At 49.0% G+C, this 13,493-nt stretch overlaps 1 protein-coding gene across 1 annotated transcript in view; it reads right to left on the bottom strand.

The window, feature by feature from the left end:
* The window catches only part of LOC119966915 (BTB/POZ domain-containing protein 9-like), a gene marked incomplete at its 5' end in the record, with an annotated part of 51,118 nt that overhangs the window by 21,614 nt on the left and 16,011 nt on the right, over positions 1-13,493 (bottom strand). The window contains 2 exons of the mRNA XM_038798873.1: positions 2,852-2,959; positions 8,041-8,230. Coding sequence (XP_038654801.1) covers positions 2,852-2,959; positions 8,041-8,230 — 298 coding nt within the window. The remainder of the gene's footprint in view (positions 1-2,851; positions 2,960-8,040; positions 8,231-13,493) is intronic.

The following is a 13,493-nucleotide window of genomic DNA, read 5'->3' as shown; positions in this document are numbered from 1 at the left end:
ATCAGATAATGACACTGTAAAAACCAGTAGGGAAGGGACAAGGAACATTAAAAGGACTAGCCTTAAGGTTCTGTGCCCGAGCATTTGAAATAAAATGGATGTATTAGTAGCTCAGATAGATGTAAAGGGGGATGATATAGTTGGGATTACAGAGACATGGTCCCAAGATGATCAAGGATGGGAACTAAACATTGAGACTATTCAGTTTTGAGGAAGGACAGACAGAAAGGAATAGGAGGTGGAGTTGCGTTGTTGATTAAAGAAGATATTGATACAATATTGAGGAAAGATATTGGTACAGATGATGTGGAATCTGTCTGGGTGGAGTTAAGAAACACCAAGGGACAAACAATATTGTCAGTGGTAGTATCCAGACCCCCTAACTGCAGTGGGAATGTTGGCAATAGCATTAGACAGGAAATCAGAGACACAGGTAACAAAGGAACATCTGTGATTATGGGTGATTTAATCTGCATCTCGATTGGGTGACTCACATTAGTCATGTTACAGTATGGGGCAGCATGGTGGCACAGTGGTTAGCACTGCTGTCTCACAGCTCCAGGGTCCCAGGTTCAATTCCGGCCTCAGACGACTGTCTGTGTGGAGTCTCCACGTTCTCCCCGTGTCTGCGTGGGTTTCCTCCGGGTGCTCCGGTTTCCTCCCACAGTCCAAAGACGTACAGGTTAGGTGGATTGGCCATGCTAAATTGCACTTAGTGTCCAAAGGGGTTGGGTGGGGTTGCTGGTTACGGGGATGGGTCGGAGGTGTGGGCTTAGTAGGTGCTCTTCCCAAGAGCCGGTGCAGACTCGATGGGCCAAATTGCCTCCTTCTGCACTGTAAATTCTATGATTCTATGAATAGAGGAGGAATTTCTGGGGTGTATACAGGATGGTTTTCTGGACCAGAATGTTGACATGGGGAGAACCCGCAGACTCCCCACAAACCGTGACCCAAGCCGGGAATCGAACCTGCGTCCCTGGCGCTGTGAAGCAACAGTGCCAACCAATGTGTTACCGAAAAGGAAGGTAGCGAGAAAACAGGTAATTATAGACCTGTAAGACTGACATCGGTAGTGGGGGAAATTCTAGAATCCATTATCGTTCTAGAATCCATTCTCGCTCTCGAATCCATTGTCTAGAGTTTACAGCACAGCACTTAGAAAACATTGGCAGGATGGGATTTACGCAAGGGAAATCCCTTCTGTAGGGCAACAAGGGATGGGCAATAAACGGCCACATCCCGTAAATAAATAAATAAACCATGCTTGACAAATGTATTTGGATTCTTTGAGTATGTAACCAGCAGAGTTGACGAGAGGGAGCCAGTGGATGCGGTATATTTGAACTGTCAGAAGGCGTAAAAGATTAGTGTGTAAAATTAAAGCGCGTGGGATTGGCGGGAGTGTATTGAGATGGACAGAAAACTGGTTGGCAGAGAGGAAACAAAGAATTAGCGGGTCTTTTTCAAATTGGCAGGCAGTGACTAGTGGGGTACTAGAGGAATTGATACTGGGACCCCAGCTATTCACAATATATATGAATGATTTAGATAAAGGAATATCTTATCTCCAAATTTGCAGCTGACACCAAGTTGGGTGGGAGGGGGAGCTGTGAGGAGGGGGAGCTGTGAGGAGGGGGAGCTGTGAGGAGGGGGAGCTGTGAGGAGGGGGAGCTGTGAGGAGGGGGAGCGGTGAGGAGGGGGAGCTGTGAGGAGGGGGAGCTGTGAGGAGGGGGAGCTGTGAGGAGGGGGAGCTGTGAGGAGGGGGAGCTGTGAGGAGGGGGAGCTGTGAGGAGGGGGAGCTGTGAGGAGGGGGAGCTGTGAGGAGGGGGAGCTGTGAGGAGGGGGAGCTGTGAGGAGGGTGAGGAGGGGGAGCTGTGAGGAGGGGGAGCTGTGAGGAGGGGGAGGAGGGGGAGCTGTGAGGAGGGGGAGCTGTGAGGAGGGGGAGCTGTGAGGAGGGGGAGCTGTGAGGAGGGGGGAGCTGTGAGGAGGGGGAGCTGTGAGGAGGGGGAGTTGTGAGGAGGGTGAGGAGGGGGAGCTGTGAGGAGGGGGAGCTGTGAGGAGGGGGAGGAGGGTGAGGAGGGGGAGCTGTGAGGAGGGGGAGCTGTGAGGAGGGGGAGCTGTGAGGAGGGGGAGCTGTGAGGAGGGGGAGCTGTGAGGAGGGGGAGATGTGAGGAGGGGGAGCTGTGAGGAGGGGGAGCTGTGAGGAGGGGGAGCTGTGAGGAGGGGGAGCTGTGAGGAGGGGGAGCTGTGAGGAGGGGGAGTTGTGAGGAGGGTGAGGAGGGGGAGCTGTGAGGAGGGGGAGCTGTGAGGAGGGGGAGCTGTGAGGAGGGGGAGTTGTGAGGAGGGTGAGGAGGGGGAGCTGTGAGGAGGGGGAGGAGGGGGAGCTGTGAGGAGGGGGAGCTGTGAGGAGGGGGAGGAGGGGGAGCTGTGAGGAGGGGGAGCTGTGAGGAGGGGGAGCTGTGAGGAGGGGGAGCTGTGAGGAGGGGGAGCTGTGAGGAGGGGGAGCTGTGAGGAGGGGGAGGTGTGAGGAGGGGGAGCTGTGAGGAGGGGGAGCTGTGAGGAGGGGGAGCTGTGAGGAGGGGGAGCTGTGAGGAGGGGGAGCTGTGAGGAGGGGGAGCTGTGAGGAGGGGGAGCTGTGAGGAGGGTGGAGATGCTGCAGCGGGATTTGGACAGGCTGAGTGAGTGGGCACATGTATGGCAGCTGCGTATAACGTGGATAAATGCGAGGTTATCCGCTTTGGCAGACTATTATCTGAATGGCCATAAATTAGGAGATGGGAATGTGCAATGAGACCCAAGTGTCCTCATCCAGCAGTGACCCAAACTGTGAAAAGAGCAAAGAGATTCTCACCTGCAAGTAACTTTTGTGCGATCAGCCACCATCTTCCATTGCTGCTGATTTTTGGAGACCTCGATGTAGAAACTGTAACTTCGATCATCGCAATCCCAGAGCAGTAACCTGACCAGAAACACAAGCTATAAACAGTACCTTAAATGGTGAAGACACGACAGCCTAGATAATGACACACACGGGAACAGGGGGCGGCCAGTTAGATCTCGACTCCTTTACACAGTCAGGAGGAGATAAAGGGGTATGATATCATCGGGATTATGGAGACATGGCTGCAGGGTGATCAGGGATGGGAACTGAATGTCCAGGGTTGGAGCGCAGGAACAGGAAGGGGGAAGTCACAATGTTGGCGGTTTATCACAGGCCCCCCCCCCCGCCCCCGACTGCCAGCGAGAGATAGAGGAGCAGATAGGTAGAGAGATTATGGAAAGGTGCAAAAGTAACAGGGTTTATCATAGATTATCATAGAATTTACAGTGCAGAAGGAGACCATTCGGCCCATCGAGTCTGCACCGGCTCTTGGAAAGAGCACCCTATCCAAGGTCAACATCTCCATCCTATCCCCATAACCCAGTAACCCCACCCTAAGGGCAATTTAGCATGGCCAATCCACCTAACCTGCGCATCTTTGGACTGTGGGAGGAAACCGGAGCACCCGGAGGAAACCCACGCAGGCACGGAGAGGATGTGCAGACTCCGCACAGACAGTGACCCAGCCGGAATCAAACCTGGGACCCTGGAGCTGTGAAGCAATTATGCTATCCACAATGCTACCGTGCTGCCTGGGTTGTTGTGGTGGGGGATTTTAATGTATCCCATATTGACTGGAACTCACTGAGTTCAGGGGGTTTGGATGGGGCAGAGTTTATAAGGTGTATCCAGGAAGCCACCTTGATGCAATATGTAGATAGTCCAACTAGGGAAGGGGCAGTACTGGACCTGGTATTGGGGAATGAGCCCAGCCAGGTGGTTGAGGTTTCAGTAGGGGAGCATTCTGGGAGTAGTGACCACAACTCCGTAGGTTTTAGGGTACTTTTAGTTAGGGATGAGGGTAACCCTCACGTTAAGGGGCTAAACTGGGGAAAGGCAAATTCCGATAACATTAGACAGGAATTGAAGAATTTGGATTGTGTGCGGCTGTTGGAGGGTAAATCAACATCGGACATGTGGGAGCCTTCAAGCGACAGTTGATTAGGATTCAGGAAAGTGATGTTCCTGAGAGAATGAAGGATAAGTTTGGGAAGTTTAGGGAGCCTTGGATAATGAGGGATATTGTGAACCTTGTCAAAAAGAAAAAGGAGGCTTTTGTACGGTCTAGAAATGGGAAGTAAGTCCCATCCGGCCCAGGCGAGCTATCGACCTTAATGTCTTTTAAAAGAACCAATACCTCCTCCTTTTCGGTGTTAACATGACCCAGACTATGCACACACCTGGCCCAAAAATCATCTTGCACAAAGTCTCTTTCTTTGGCGAGCACTGATGAAAAGAACATTTAGAACCTCACCCATTTCCTCTGGTTCAAGACACAGATTGCTCCCTCACTGGTACAATCCTTTCCCTGGCCACCCTCTTGCAATTTACATATGAATAAAAAGCTTTCGGATTCACCTTAATCCTACTTACCAAGGACTTTCATGGAGCCTCCTAATTGAAATGAAAATCGCTTATTGTCACGAGTAGACTTCAATGAAGTTACTGTGAAAAGCCCCTAGTCGCCACATTCCGGCACCTGTTCGGGGAGACTGTTACGGGAATCGAACTGTTCTGCTGACCTGCTTTCAAAGCCAGCGATTTAGCCCAGTGTGCTAAACAGTTTAGAACAATTTAGAACATTATAACATAAGAAGATAAAAACTAGGAGCAGGAGTAGGCCATCTGGCCCCTCGAGCCTGCTCCGCCATTCAATGAGACCATGGCTGATCTTTTGTGGACTCAGCTCCACTTTCTGGCCTGAACACCATAACCCTTAATCCCTTTATTCTTGAAATAACTATCTATCTTTACCTTAAAAACATGTAATGAAGGAGCCTCAACTGCTTCACTGGGCAAGGAATTCCATAGATTCACAACCCTTTGGGTGAAGAAGTTCCCCTTAAACTCAGTCCTAAATCTACTTCCCCTTATTTTGAGGCGATGTCCCCGAGTTCTGCTTTCACCCGCCAGTGGAAACAACCTGCCCGCATCTATCCTATCTATTCCCTTCATAATTTTAAATGTTTCTATAAGATCCCCCCTCATCCTTCTAAATTCCAATGAGTACAGTCCCAGTCTACTCAACCTCTCCTCATAATCCAACCCCTTCAGCTCTGGGATTAACCTAGTGAATCTCCTCTGCACACCCTCCAGTGCCAGTATGTCCTTTCTCAAGTAAGGAGACCAAAACTGAAAACAATACTCCAGGTGTGGCCTCACTAACACCTTATAAGCAGGCCAGCAGCACGGTTCGATTCCCGTACCAGCCTCCCCGGACAGGCGCCGGAATGTGGCGACTAGGGGCTTTTCACAGTAACTTCATTGAAGCCTACTCGTGACAATAAGCGATTTTCATTTCATTTCATTTCATTATACAATTGCAACATAACCTCCCTAGTCTTAAACTCCATCCCTCTAGCAATGAAGGACAAAATTCCATTTGCCTTCTTAATCACCTGTTGCACCTGTAAACCAATCTTCTGTGACTCATGCACTAGCACACCCAAGTCTCTCTGCACAGCGGCATGCTTTAATATTTTATCGTTTAAATAATAATCCCGTTTGCTGTTATTCCTACCAAAATGGATAACCTCACATTTGTCAACATTGTATTCCATCTGCCAGACCCGAGCCCATTCACTTAACCTATCCAAATCCCTCTGCAGACTTCCAGTATCCTCTGCACTTTTCGCTTTACCACTCATCTTAGTGTCATCTGCAAACTTGGACACATTCCCCTTGGTCCCTGCTCAAGTACCTTCCTACTTGGAGGCAGCAAGGTAGCACAGCGGTTAGCGCAGTTGCTTCACGGCTCCAGGGTCCCAGGTTCAATTCCCAGCTTGGGTCACTGTCTGTGCAGAGTCTGCACGTTCTCCCCGTGTATGCTTGGGTTTCCCCCGGGTGCTCCGGTTTACTCCCACAGTCCAAAGATGTGGAGGTTAGGTGGATTGGCTATGCTAAATTGCTCTTAGTGTCCAGAAAAGTTTAGATGGTGTTATGGAGATAGGGTGGAGGTATGGGCATAGCTAGGGTAGCTCATTCCAAGGGCTGACAAAGTGCCGATGGGCCGAATAGCCTCCTTTTGCACCATAAATTCTATGATTCTATTCTATGATTCTATTCTATAATACTTATTTTCTTTATACTCCTCAAGGGCTTCTCCTGTCCCCACCCTTCCAGACCGTACAAAAGCCTCCTTTTTCTTTTTGACGAGGTTCACAATATCCCTCGTTATCCAAGGCTCCCTAAACTTCCCAAACTTATCCTTCATTCTCTCAGGAACATGACTTTCCTGAATCCTAATCAACTGTCGCTTGCAAGACTCCCAAAATGTTCCCCTACTGAAACCTCAACCACCTGTCCAGGCTCATTCCCCAATACCAGGTCCAGTATTGCCCCTTCCCTAGTTGGACTATCTACATATTGCATCAAGAAGGCTTCCTGGACACACCTTACAAACTCTGACCCGCCAAACCCCAAACATTGTGATTGCCCCCTTCCTGTTCCTGAGCTCTACCCAGATTGCCTCATTGTATAAACCCTCCGAGGTGTCCTCCCGCAGCACGGTCTAATATTCTCCTTAACCAGTAATGCTACTCCCCCACCCCTTTTACACCCCCCTCTATCTCTCCTGAAGCATCTATACCTCCAACATTCAGCTGCCAATCCTGCCCTTCCTTTAACCATGTTTCTGTGATAGCCACAGCATCATTTTCCAAGTACTGATAAGTGCTCTAAGTCCATCTGCCTTACCCGCTATACATATGGCATTGAAACAAATACACTTCAAACCACTGCGTTTGAGCAAACAGCGTGATGTTGTTCTCTTATTTTTGTTCTCTATTTCCACTTCAGTTATTGCACCTTCTCAGCTCGGACTCTGCTTCCCACCTCCCTGACATATTAGTTTAAATCCTCCCGAGTGACTCTAACAAACCTCCCAGCCAGGATATCGGTGCCCATCCAGTTTCGATGCAACCCGTCCTTCTTATACAGATCCCACCTGCCCCGGAAGAGATCCCAGTGGTCCAGAAATCTGAAACCCTCCCTCCTGCACCACCAGTTTAGCCACATATTTAGCTGCACTATCCTCCTATTTCTAGCCTCACTGTCACGTGGCACAGGGAGTAATCCCGAGATTACAACTCTCGAGGTCCTGCTTTTTAGCTCACTGCCGAACTCCCTGAACTCCTTCTGCAGGACCTCATCACTCTTCCTGCCTATGTCGTTAGTATCTATGTGAACTACGACCTCTGGCTGCTTACCCTCCCCCGTCAGGACGTCCTGTGTTCGCTCTCCTATATTTAAGACTGGGAGAGATAGATTATTTTTAAAAAATGAATTTAGAGTACCCAATTCATTTTTTCCAATTAAGGGGCAATTTAGTGTGGCCAATCCACTTACCCTGCACATCTTTGGGTTGTGGGGGGCGAAACCCACGCAGACAGGGGGAGAATGTGCAAACTCCACACGGACAGTGACCCAGAGCCGGGATAGAACCTGGGACCTCGGCGCCGAGAGGCAGTAGTGCTAAGCACTGCGCCACCGTACGACCTGGAGAGAGATGGATTCTTGATCAGTAAGGGAATCAAAGGTTACGGGGAAAGGGCAGGAAAGTGGGCGTGAGGAATGTTGGATCAGCCATAATTCTATTAAAAGGCGGAGCAGGCTCGAGGGGCCGAATGACCTCGTCCTGTTCCTATTTCTAATGGTCTTATGGGTTCAACTCCCGAAACCCCCTCCCTAACAGCACTGTGGATGTTCCTGCACCACATGAAAAAATGAAAATCGCTTATTGTCACGAGTAGGCTTCAATGAATTTACTGTGAAAAGCCCCTAGTCGCCACATTCCGGCGCCTGTTCGGAGAGGCTGTTACGGGACTGTAGGGCAATGAGGGAAGAAAACTGGCCTGGATAGGGATGCATCATCCCAGGAATGAATGGGGTGGAGAATCAGGATAATGCAGACACTGGTGTTACTGCGCAGAAGCCGTTACCTGATGGAGCTGATCATGAAGGGCTGTGCCAGCTGTACCACAATGGCTCCACTGCCCAGCTGGTGACAGGTGTAACCGGAATCCCAATCGTAGTTCTTTGTATCTCCATTCAGTAGAGCATTCCGGGTGCGACTAACTCCTTCCGTCACTGTGGCACTGGCACCCACTGTGGCCACGTTTTCTGTGGGAACTGAAGCATCATTTGTGTTAAATACTTTACGGACCATTTCAGCTGATAAATATAGGGGAGAAAACTGCAACAATTTGATGCTGGGTGAGTGAGAAATGTTAAGGGAGTTCGGTGTGGAAGGGGACACAGATGCTCCTCTGTATTTTTTAATCTTTCCCCCTGTCCCCAGTCGGAATTGGTTCTTGCTCTGTGGGCCTTCACATCGTCAACGGTGCTAGCGGAAGAAATCCAGAGAGCAGTCTGGGAAGGTAAATGGTACTCTGTGTCACTCTCTGTGAATCTGTCCGTCTCTCTCTGCGCCTGTCTCTCTCTGCGCCTGTCTCTCTCTCTCTGTCTCTCTCTCTGTCTCTCTCTCTCTGTCTCTCTCTCTCTCTGTCTCTCTCTCTCTCTCTCTGTCTCTCTCTCTCTCTGTCTCTCTCTCTCTCTCTCTCTGTCTCCTCTCTCTCTGTCTCTCTGTCTCTCTCTCTCTCTCTCTCTCTGTCTCTCTCTCTCTATGTCTCTCTCTCTCTCTCTCTCTCTCTCTATGTCTCTCTCTCTCTCTCTCTCTGTCTCTCTCTCTCTCTGTCTCTCTCTCTGTGTCTCTCTCTCTGTCTCTCTCTCTCTCTCTGTCTCTCTCTCTCTCTGTGTGTCTCTCTCTCTCTGTCTCTCTCTCTCTCTGTCTCTCTCTCTGTCTGTCTCTCTCTCTGTCTCTCTCTGTCTCTCTCTCTCTCTGTCTCTCTCTGTCTCTCTCTGTCTCTCTCTCTCTGTCTGTCTCTCTCTCTGTCTCTCTCTCTCTCTGTCTCTCTCTCTGTCTCTCTCTCTGTCTCTCTCTCTCTCTGTCTCTCTCTCTCTCTGTCTCTCTCTCTCTCTCTGTCGCTCTCTCTCTCTCTCTCTCTCTGTCTCTCTCTGTTTTCAAATTGTGGGGGGTTAAATTTTAAAAAAACATTGACAAACGTATTAAAACTAGTTGATTAACGAGGAAGAGAATTAACTAAACCTGGGGGCAGAGGTTAGTATATAGCATTTATATATGCTCTTTGGGGGGTTTAAACTAATTCAGCAGGGGCATGGGAACCTGGATTGTAGTTTTGGGGTACGGGAGATTGAGAGTATAGAGGTCAGGAGCACAGATTTGACTTCGCAGGAGGGTGCCAGTGTTCAGGTAGGTGGTTTGAAGTGTGTCTACTTCAATTCCAGGAGTATACGAAATAAGGTAGGGGAACTGGCAGCATGGGTTGGTACCTGGGACTTCGATGTTGTGGCCATTTCAGAGACATGGATAGAGCAGGGACAGGAATGGTTGTTGCAGGTTCCGGGGTTTATGTGTTTTAGTAAGGTCAGAGAAGGGGGCAAAAGAGGGGGATGTGTGGCGCTGCTAGTCAAGGACAGTATTACGGTGGCGGAAAGGATGCTAGATGGGGACTCTTCTTCCGAGGTAGTATGGGCTGAGGTTAGAAACAGGAACGGAGAGGTCACCCTGTTGGGAGTTTTCTATAGGCCACCTAATAGTTCTAGGGATGTAGAGGAAAGGATGGCGAAGATGATTCTGGAAAAGAGCGAAAGTAACAGGGTAGTTGTTATGGGAGACTTTAACTTTCCAAATATTGACTGGAAAAGATATAGTTCGAGTACATTAGATGGGTCGTTCTTTGTACAATGTGTGCAGGAGGGTTTCCTGACACAATATGTTGACAGGCCAACAAGAGGCGAGGCCACATTGGATTTGGTTTTGGGTAATGAACCAGGCCAGGTGTTAGATCTGGAGGTAGGTGAGCACTTTGGAAACAGTGACCACAATTCGGTGACCTTTACGTTAGTGATGTAAAGGGATAAGTATACCCCGCAGGGCAAGAGTTATAGCTGGGGGAAGGGCAATTATGATGCCATTAGACATGACTTAGGATGTGTAGGTTGGAGAAGTAGGCTGCAAGGGTTGGGCACACTGGATATGTGGAGCTTGTTCAAGGAACAGCTATTGCATGTTCTTGATAAGTACGTACCAGTCAGGCAGGGAGGAAGGGGTCGAGCGAGGGAACCGTGGTTTACCAAAGAAGTGGAATCTCTTGTTAAGAGGAAGAAGGAGGCCTATGTGAAGATGAGGCGTGAAGTTTCAGTTGGGGCGCTTGATAGTTACAAGGAAGCGAGGAAGGATCTAAAGAGAGAGCTGAGACGAGCAAGGAGGGGACATGAGAAGTCTTTGGCAGGTAGGATCAAGGAAAAACCAAAAGCTTTCTATAGGTATGTCAGGAATAAAAGAATGACTAGGGTAAGAGTAGGGCCAGTCAAGGACAGTGGTGGGAAGTTGTGTGTGGAGGCTGAGGAGATAAGCGAGATACTAAATGAATACTTTTCGTCAGTATTCACTCAAGAAAAAGATAATATTGTGGAGGAGAATGCTGAGACCCAGGCTATTAGAATAGATGGCATTGAGGTGCGTAGGGAAGAAGTGTTGGCAATTCTGGACAAGGTGAAAATAGATAAGTCCCCGGGGCCTGATGGGATTTATCCTAGGATTCTCTGGGAAGCCAGGGAAGAGATTGCTGAGCCTTTGGCTTTGATTTTTAGGTCATCATTGGCTACAGGAATAGTGCCAGAGGACTGGAGGATAGCAAATGTGGTCCCTTTGTTCAAGAAGGGGAGTAGAGATAACCCCAGTAACTATAGGCCGGTGAGCCTAACGTCTGTGGTGGGTAAAGTCTTGGAGAGGATTATAAAAGATACGATTTATAATCATCTAGATAGGAATAATATGATTAGGGATAGTCAGCATGGTTTTGTGAAGGGTAGGTCATGCCTCACAAACCTTATCGAGTTCTTTGAGAAGGTGACTGAACAGGTAGACGAGGGTAGAGCAGTTGATGTGGTGTATATGGATTTCAGTAAAGCGTTTGATAAGGTTCCCCACGGTCGGCTATTGCAGAAAATACGGAGGCTGGGGATTGAGGGTGATTTAGAGATGTGGATCAGAAATTGGCTAGTTGAAAGAAGACAGAGAGTGGTAGTTGATGGGAAATGTTCAGAATGGAGTTCAGTTACGAGTGGCATACCACAAGGATCTGTTCTGGGGCCGTTGCTGTTTGTCATTTTTATAAATGACCTAGAGGAGGGCGCAGAAGGATGGGTGAGTAAATTTGCAGATGACACTAAAGTCGGTGGAGTTGTAGACAGTGCGGAAGGATGTTGCAGGTTACAGAGGGACATAGATAAGCTGCAGAGCTGGGCTGAGAGGTGGCAAATGGAGTTTAATGTGGAGAAGCGTGAGGTGATTCACTTTGGAAAGAATAACAGGAATGCGGAATATTTGGCTAATGGTAAAATTCTTGGTAGTGTGGATGAGCAGAGGGATCTCGGTGTCCATGTACATAGATCCCTGAAAGTTGCCACCCAGGTTGATAGGGTTGTGAAGAAGGCCTATGGTGTGTTGGCCTTTATTGGTAGAGGGATTGAGTTCAGGAGCCATGAGGTCATGTTGCAGTTGTACAAAACTCTAGTACGGCCGCATTTGGAGTATTGCGTACAGTTCTGGTCGTCTCATTATAGGAAGGACGTGGAAGCTTTGGAACGGGTGCAGAGGAGATTTACCAGGATGTTGCCTGGTATGGAGGGAAAATCTTACGAGGAAAGGCTGATGGACTTGAGGTTGTTTTCGTTAGAGAGAAGAAGGTTAAGAGGTGACTTAATAGAGGCATACAAAATGATCAGAGGGTTAGATAGGGTGGACAGCGAGAGCCTTCTCCCGCGGATGGAGGTGGCTAGCACGAGGGGACATAGCCTTAAATTGAGGGGTAATAGATATAGGACAGAGGTCAGAGGTGGGTTTTTTACGCAAAGAGTGGTGAGGCCGTGGAATGCCCTACCTGCAACAGTAGTGAACTCGCCAACATTGAGGGCATTTAAAAGTTTATTGGATAAGCATATGGATGATAAGGGCATAGTGTAGGTTAGATGGCCTTTAGTTTTTTTCCATGTTGGTGCAACATCGAGGGCCGAAGGGCCTGTACTGCGCTGTATCGTTCTATGTTCTATGTTCTATTTAATTTTACAGCAAAAATCTAGCGTCAGGGAGAATATAGTTAATTGTAACTTAATCTAATAACAATTTAAGAAGTATTGTTAATTAACGAGTGCTTAAATGTCACTCAGCGGGTGCAGTGCTCTAACTGTGAGATGTGGGAGATCCGTGAAGCTTCCAGCGTTCCGATCGACGTCTGCAGCAAGTGCAACCAATGGCAGCTCCTCACAGACCCCGTGGTTTGGTTGGAGCAGCAATTGGATTCACATCGGAGCATGCAGGTGGCGGAAAGCGTCAGAGATAGGAGTTATAGAGATGTGGTCACACCCAAGGTGCAGGCAGACAGATGGGTGACCACGAGAAAGGGCAGGCAGTCAGTGCAGGAATCCCCTGTGGTTGTCCCTCTCTCTAACAGGTATACCCCTTTGGATATTGTTGAGGGGGATAGTCTATCAGGGGAAAACAACAGCAGCCAGAACAATGGCATCACAACTGGCTCTGTTGCACAGCAGGGGAGGGCAAAGTGCAGGAGAGCGATAGTTATCAGGGACTCTATAGTCAGGGGCACAGATAGGTGCTTCTGTGGAAGTGAAAGAGCCTCCAGGATGGTATGTGGCCTCTCTGGAACCAGGGTCGGGGATAAACAAAGAACAAAGAAAATTACAGCACAGGAACAGGCCCTTCGGCCCTCCCAGCCTGCGCCGATCCGGATCCTTTATCTAAACCTGTTGCCTATTTTCCAAGGTCTACTTCCCTCTGTTCCCCGCCCGTTCATATATCTGTCCAGATACATCTTAAATGATGCTATCGTGCCCACCTCTACCACCTCTGCTGGTAAAGCGTTCCAGGCACCCACCACCCTCTGCGTAAAAAACTTTCCACGCTCTCACCTTGAAATTGTGACCCCTTGTAACTGACACCCCCACTCTTGTCCATACCTCTCAATTTTGTAGACCTCAATCAAGTCTCCCCTCAACCTCCGTCTTTCCAACGAAAACAATCCTAATCTACTCATAGCTAGCACCCTCCATACCAGGCAACATCCTGGTGAACCTCCTCTGCACCCTCTCTAAAGCAGCCACATCCTTCTGGTAATGTGGCGACCAGAACTGCACGCAGTATTCCAAATGTGGCCGAACCAAAGTCCTATACAACTGTAACATGACCTGCCAACTCTTGTACTCAATACCCCGTCCGATGAAGGCAAGCATGCTGTAGGCCTTCTTGACCACTCTATCAACCTGCGTTGCCACCTTCAGGGTACAATGGACC

The sequence above is a fragment of the Scyliorhinus canicula genome, chromosome 6, assembly GCF_902713615.1.
Source record: "Scyliorhinus canicula chromosome 6, sScyCan1.1, whole genome shotgun sequence".
NCBI classification, from domain to species: Eukaryota; Metazoa; Chordata; class Chondrichthyes; order Carcharhiniformes; family Scyliorhinidae; genus Scyliorhinus; species Scyliorhinus canicula.
This window is presented reverse-complemented; position numbering and strand designations above follow the sequence as displayed.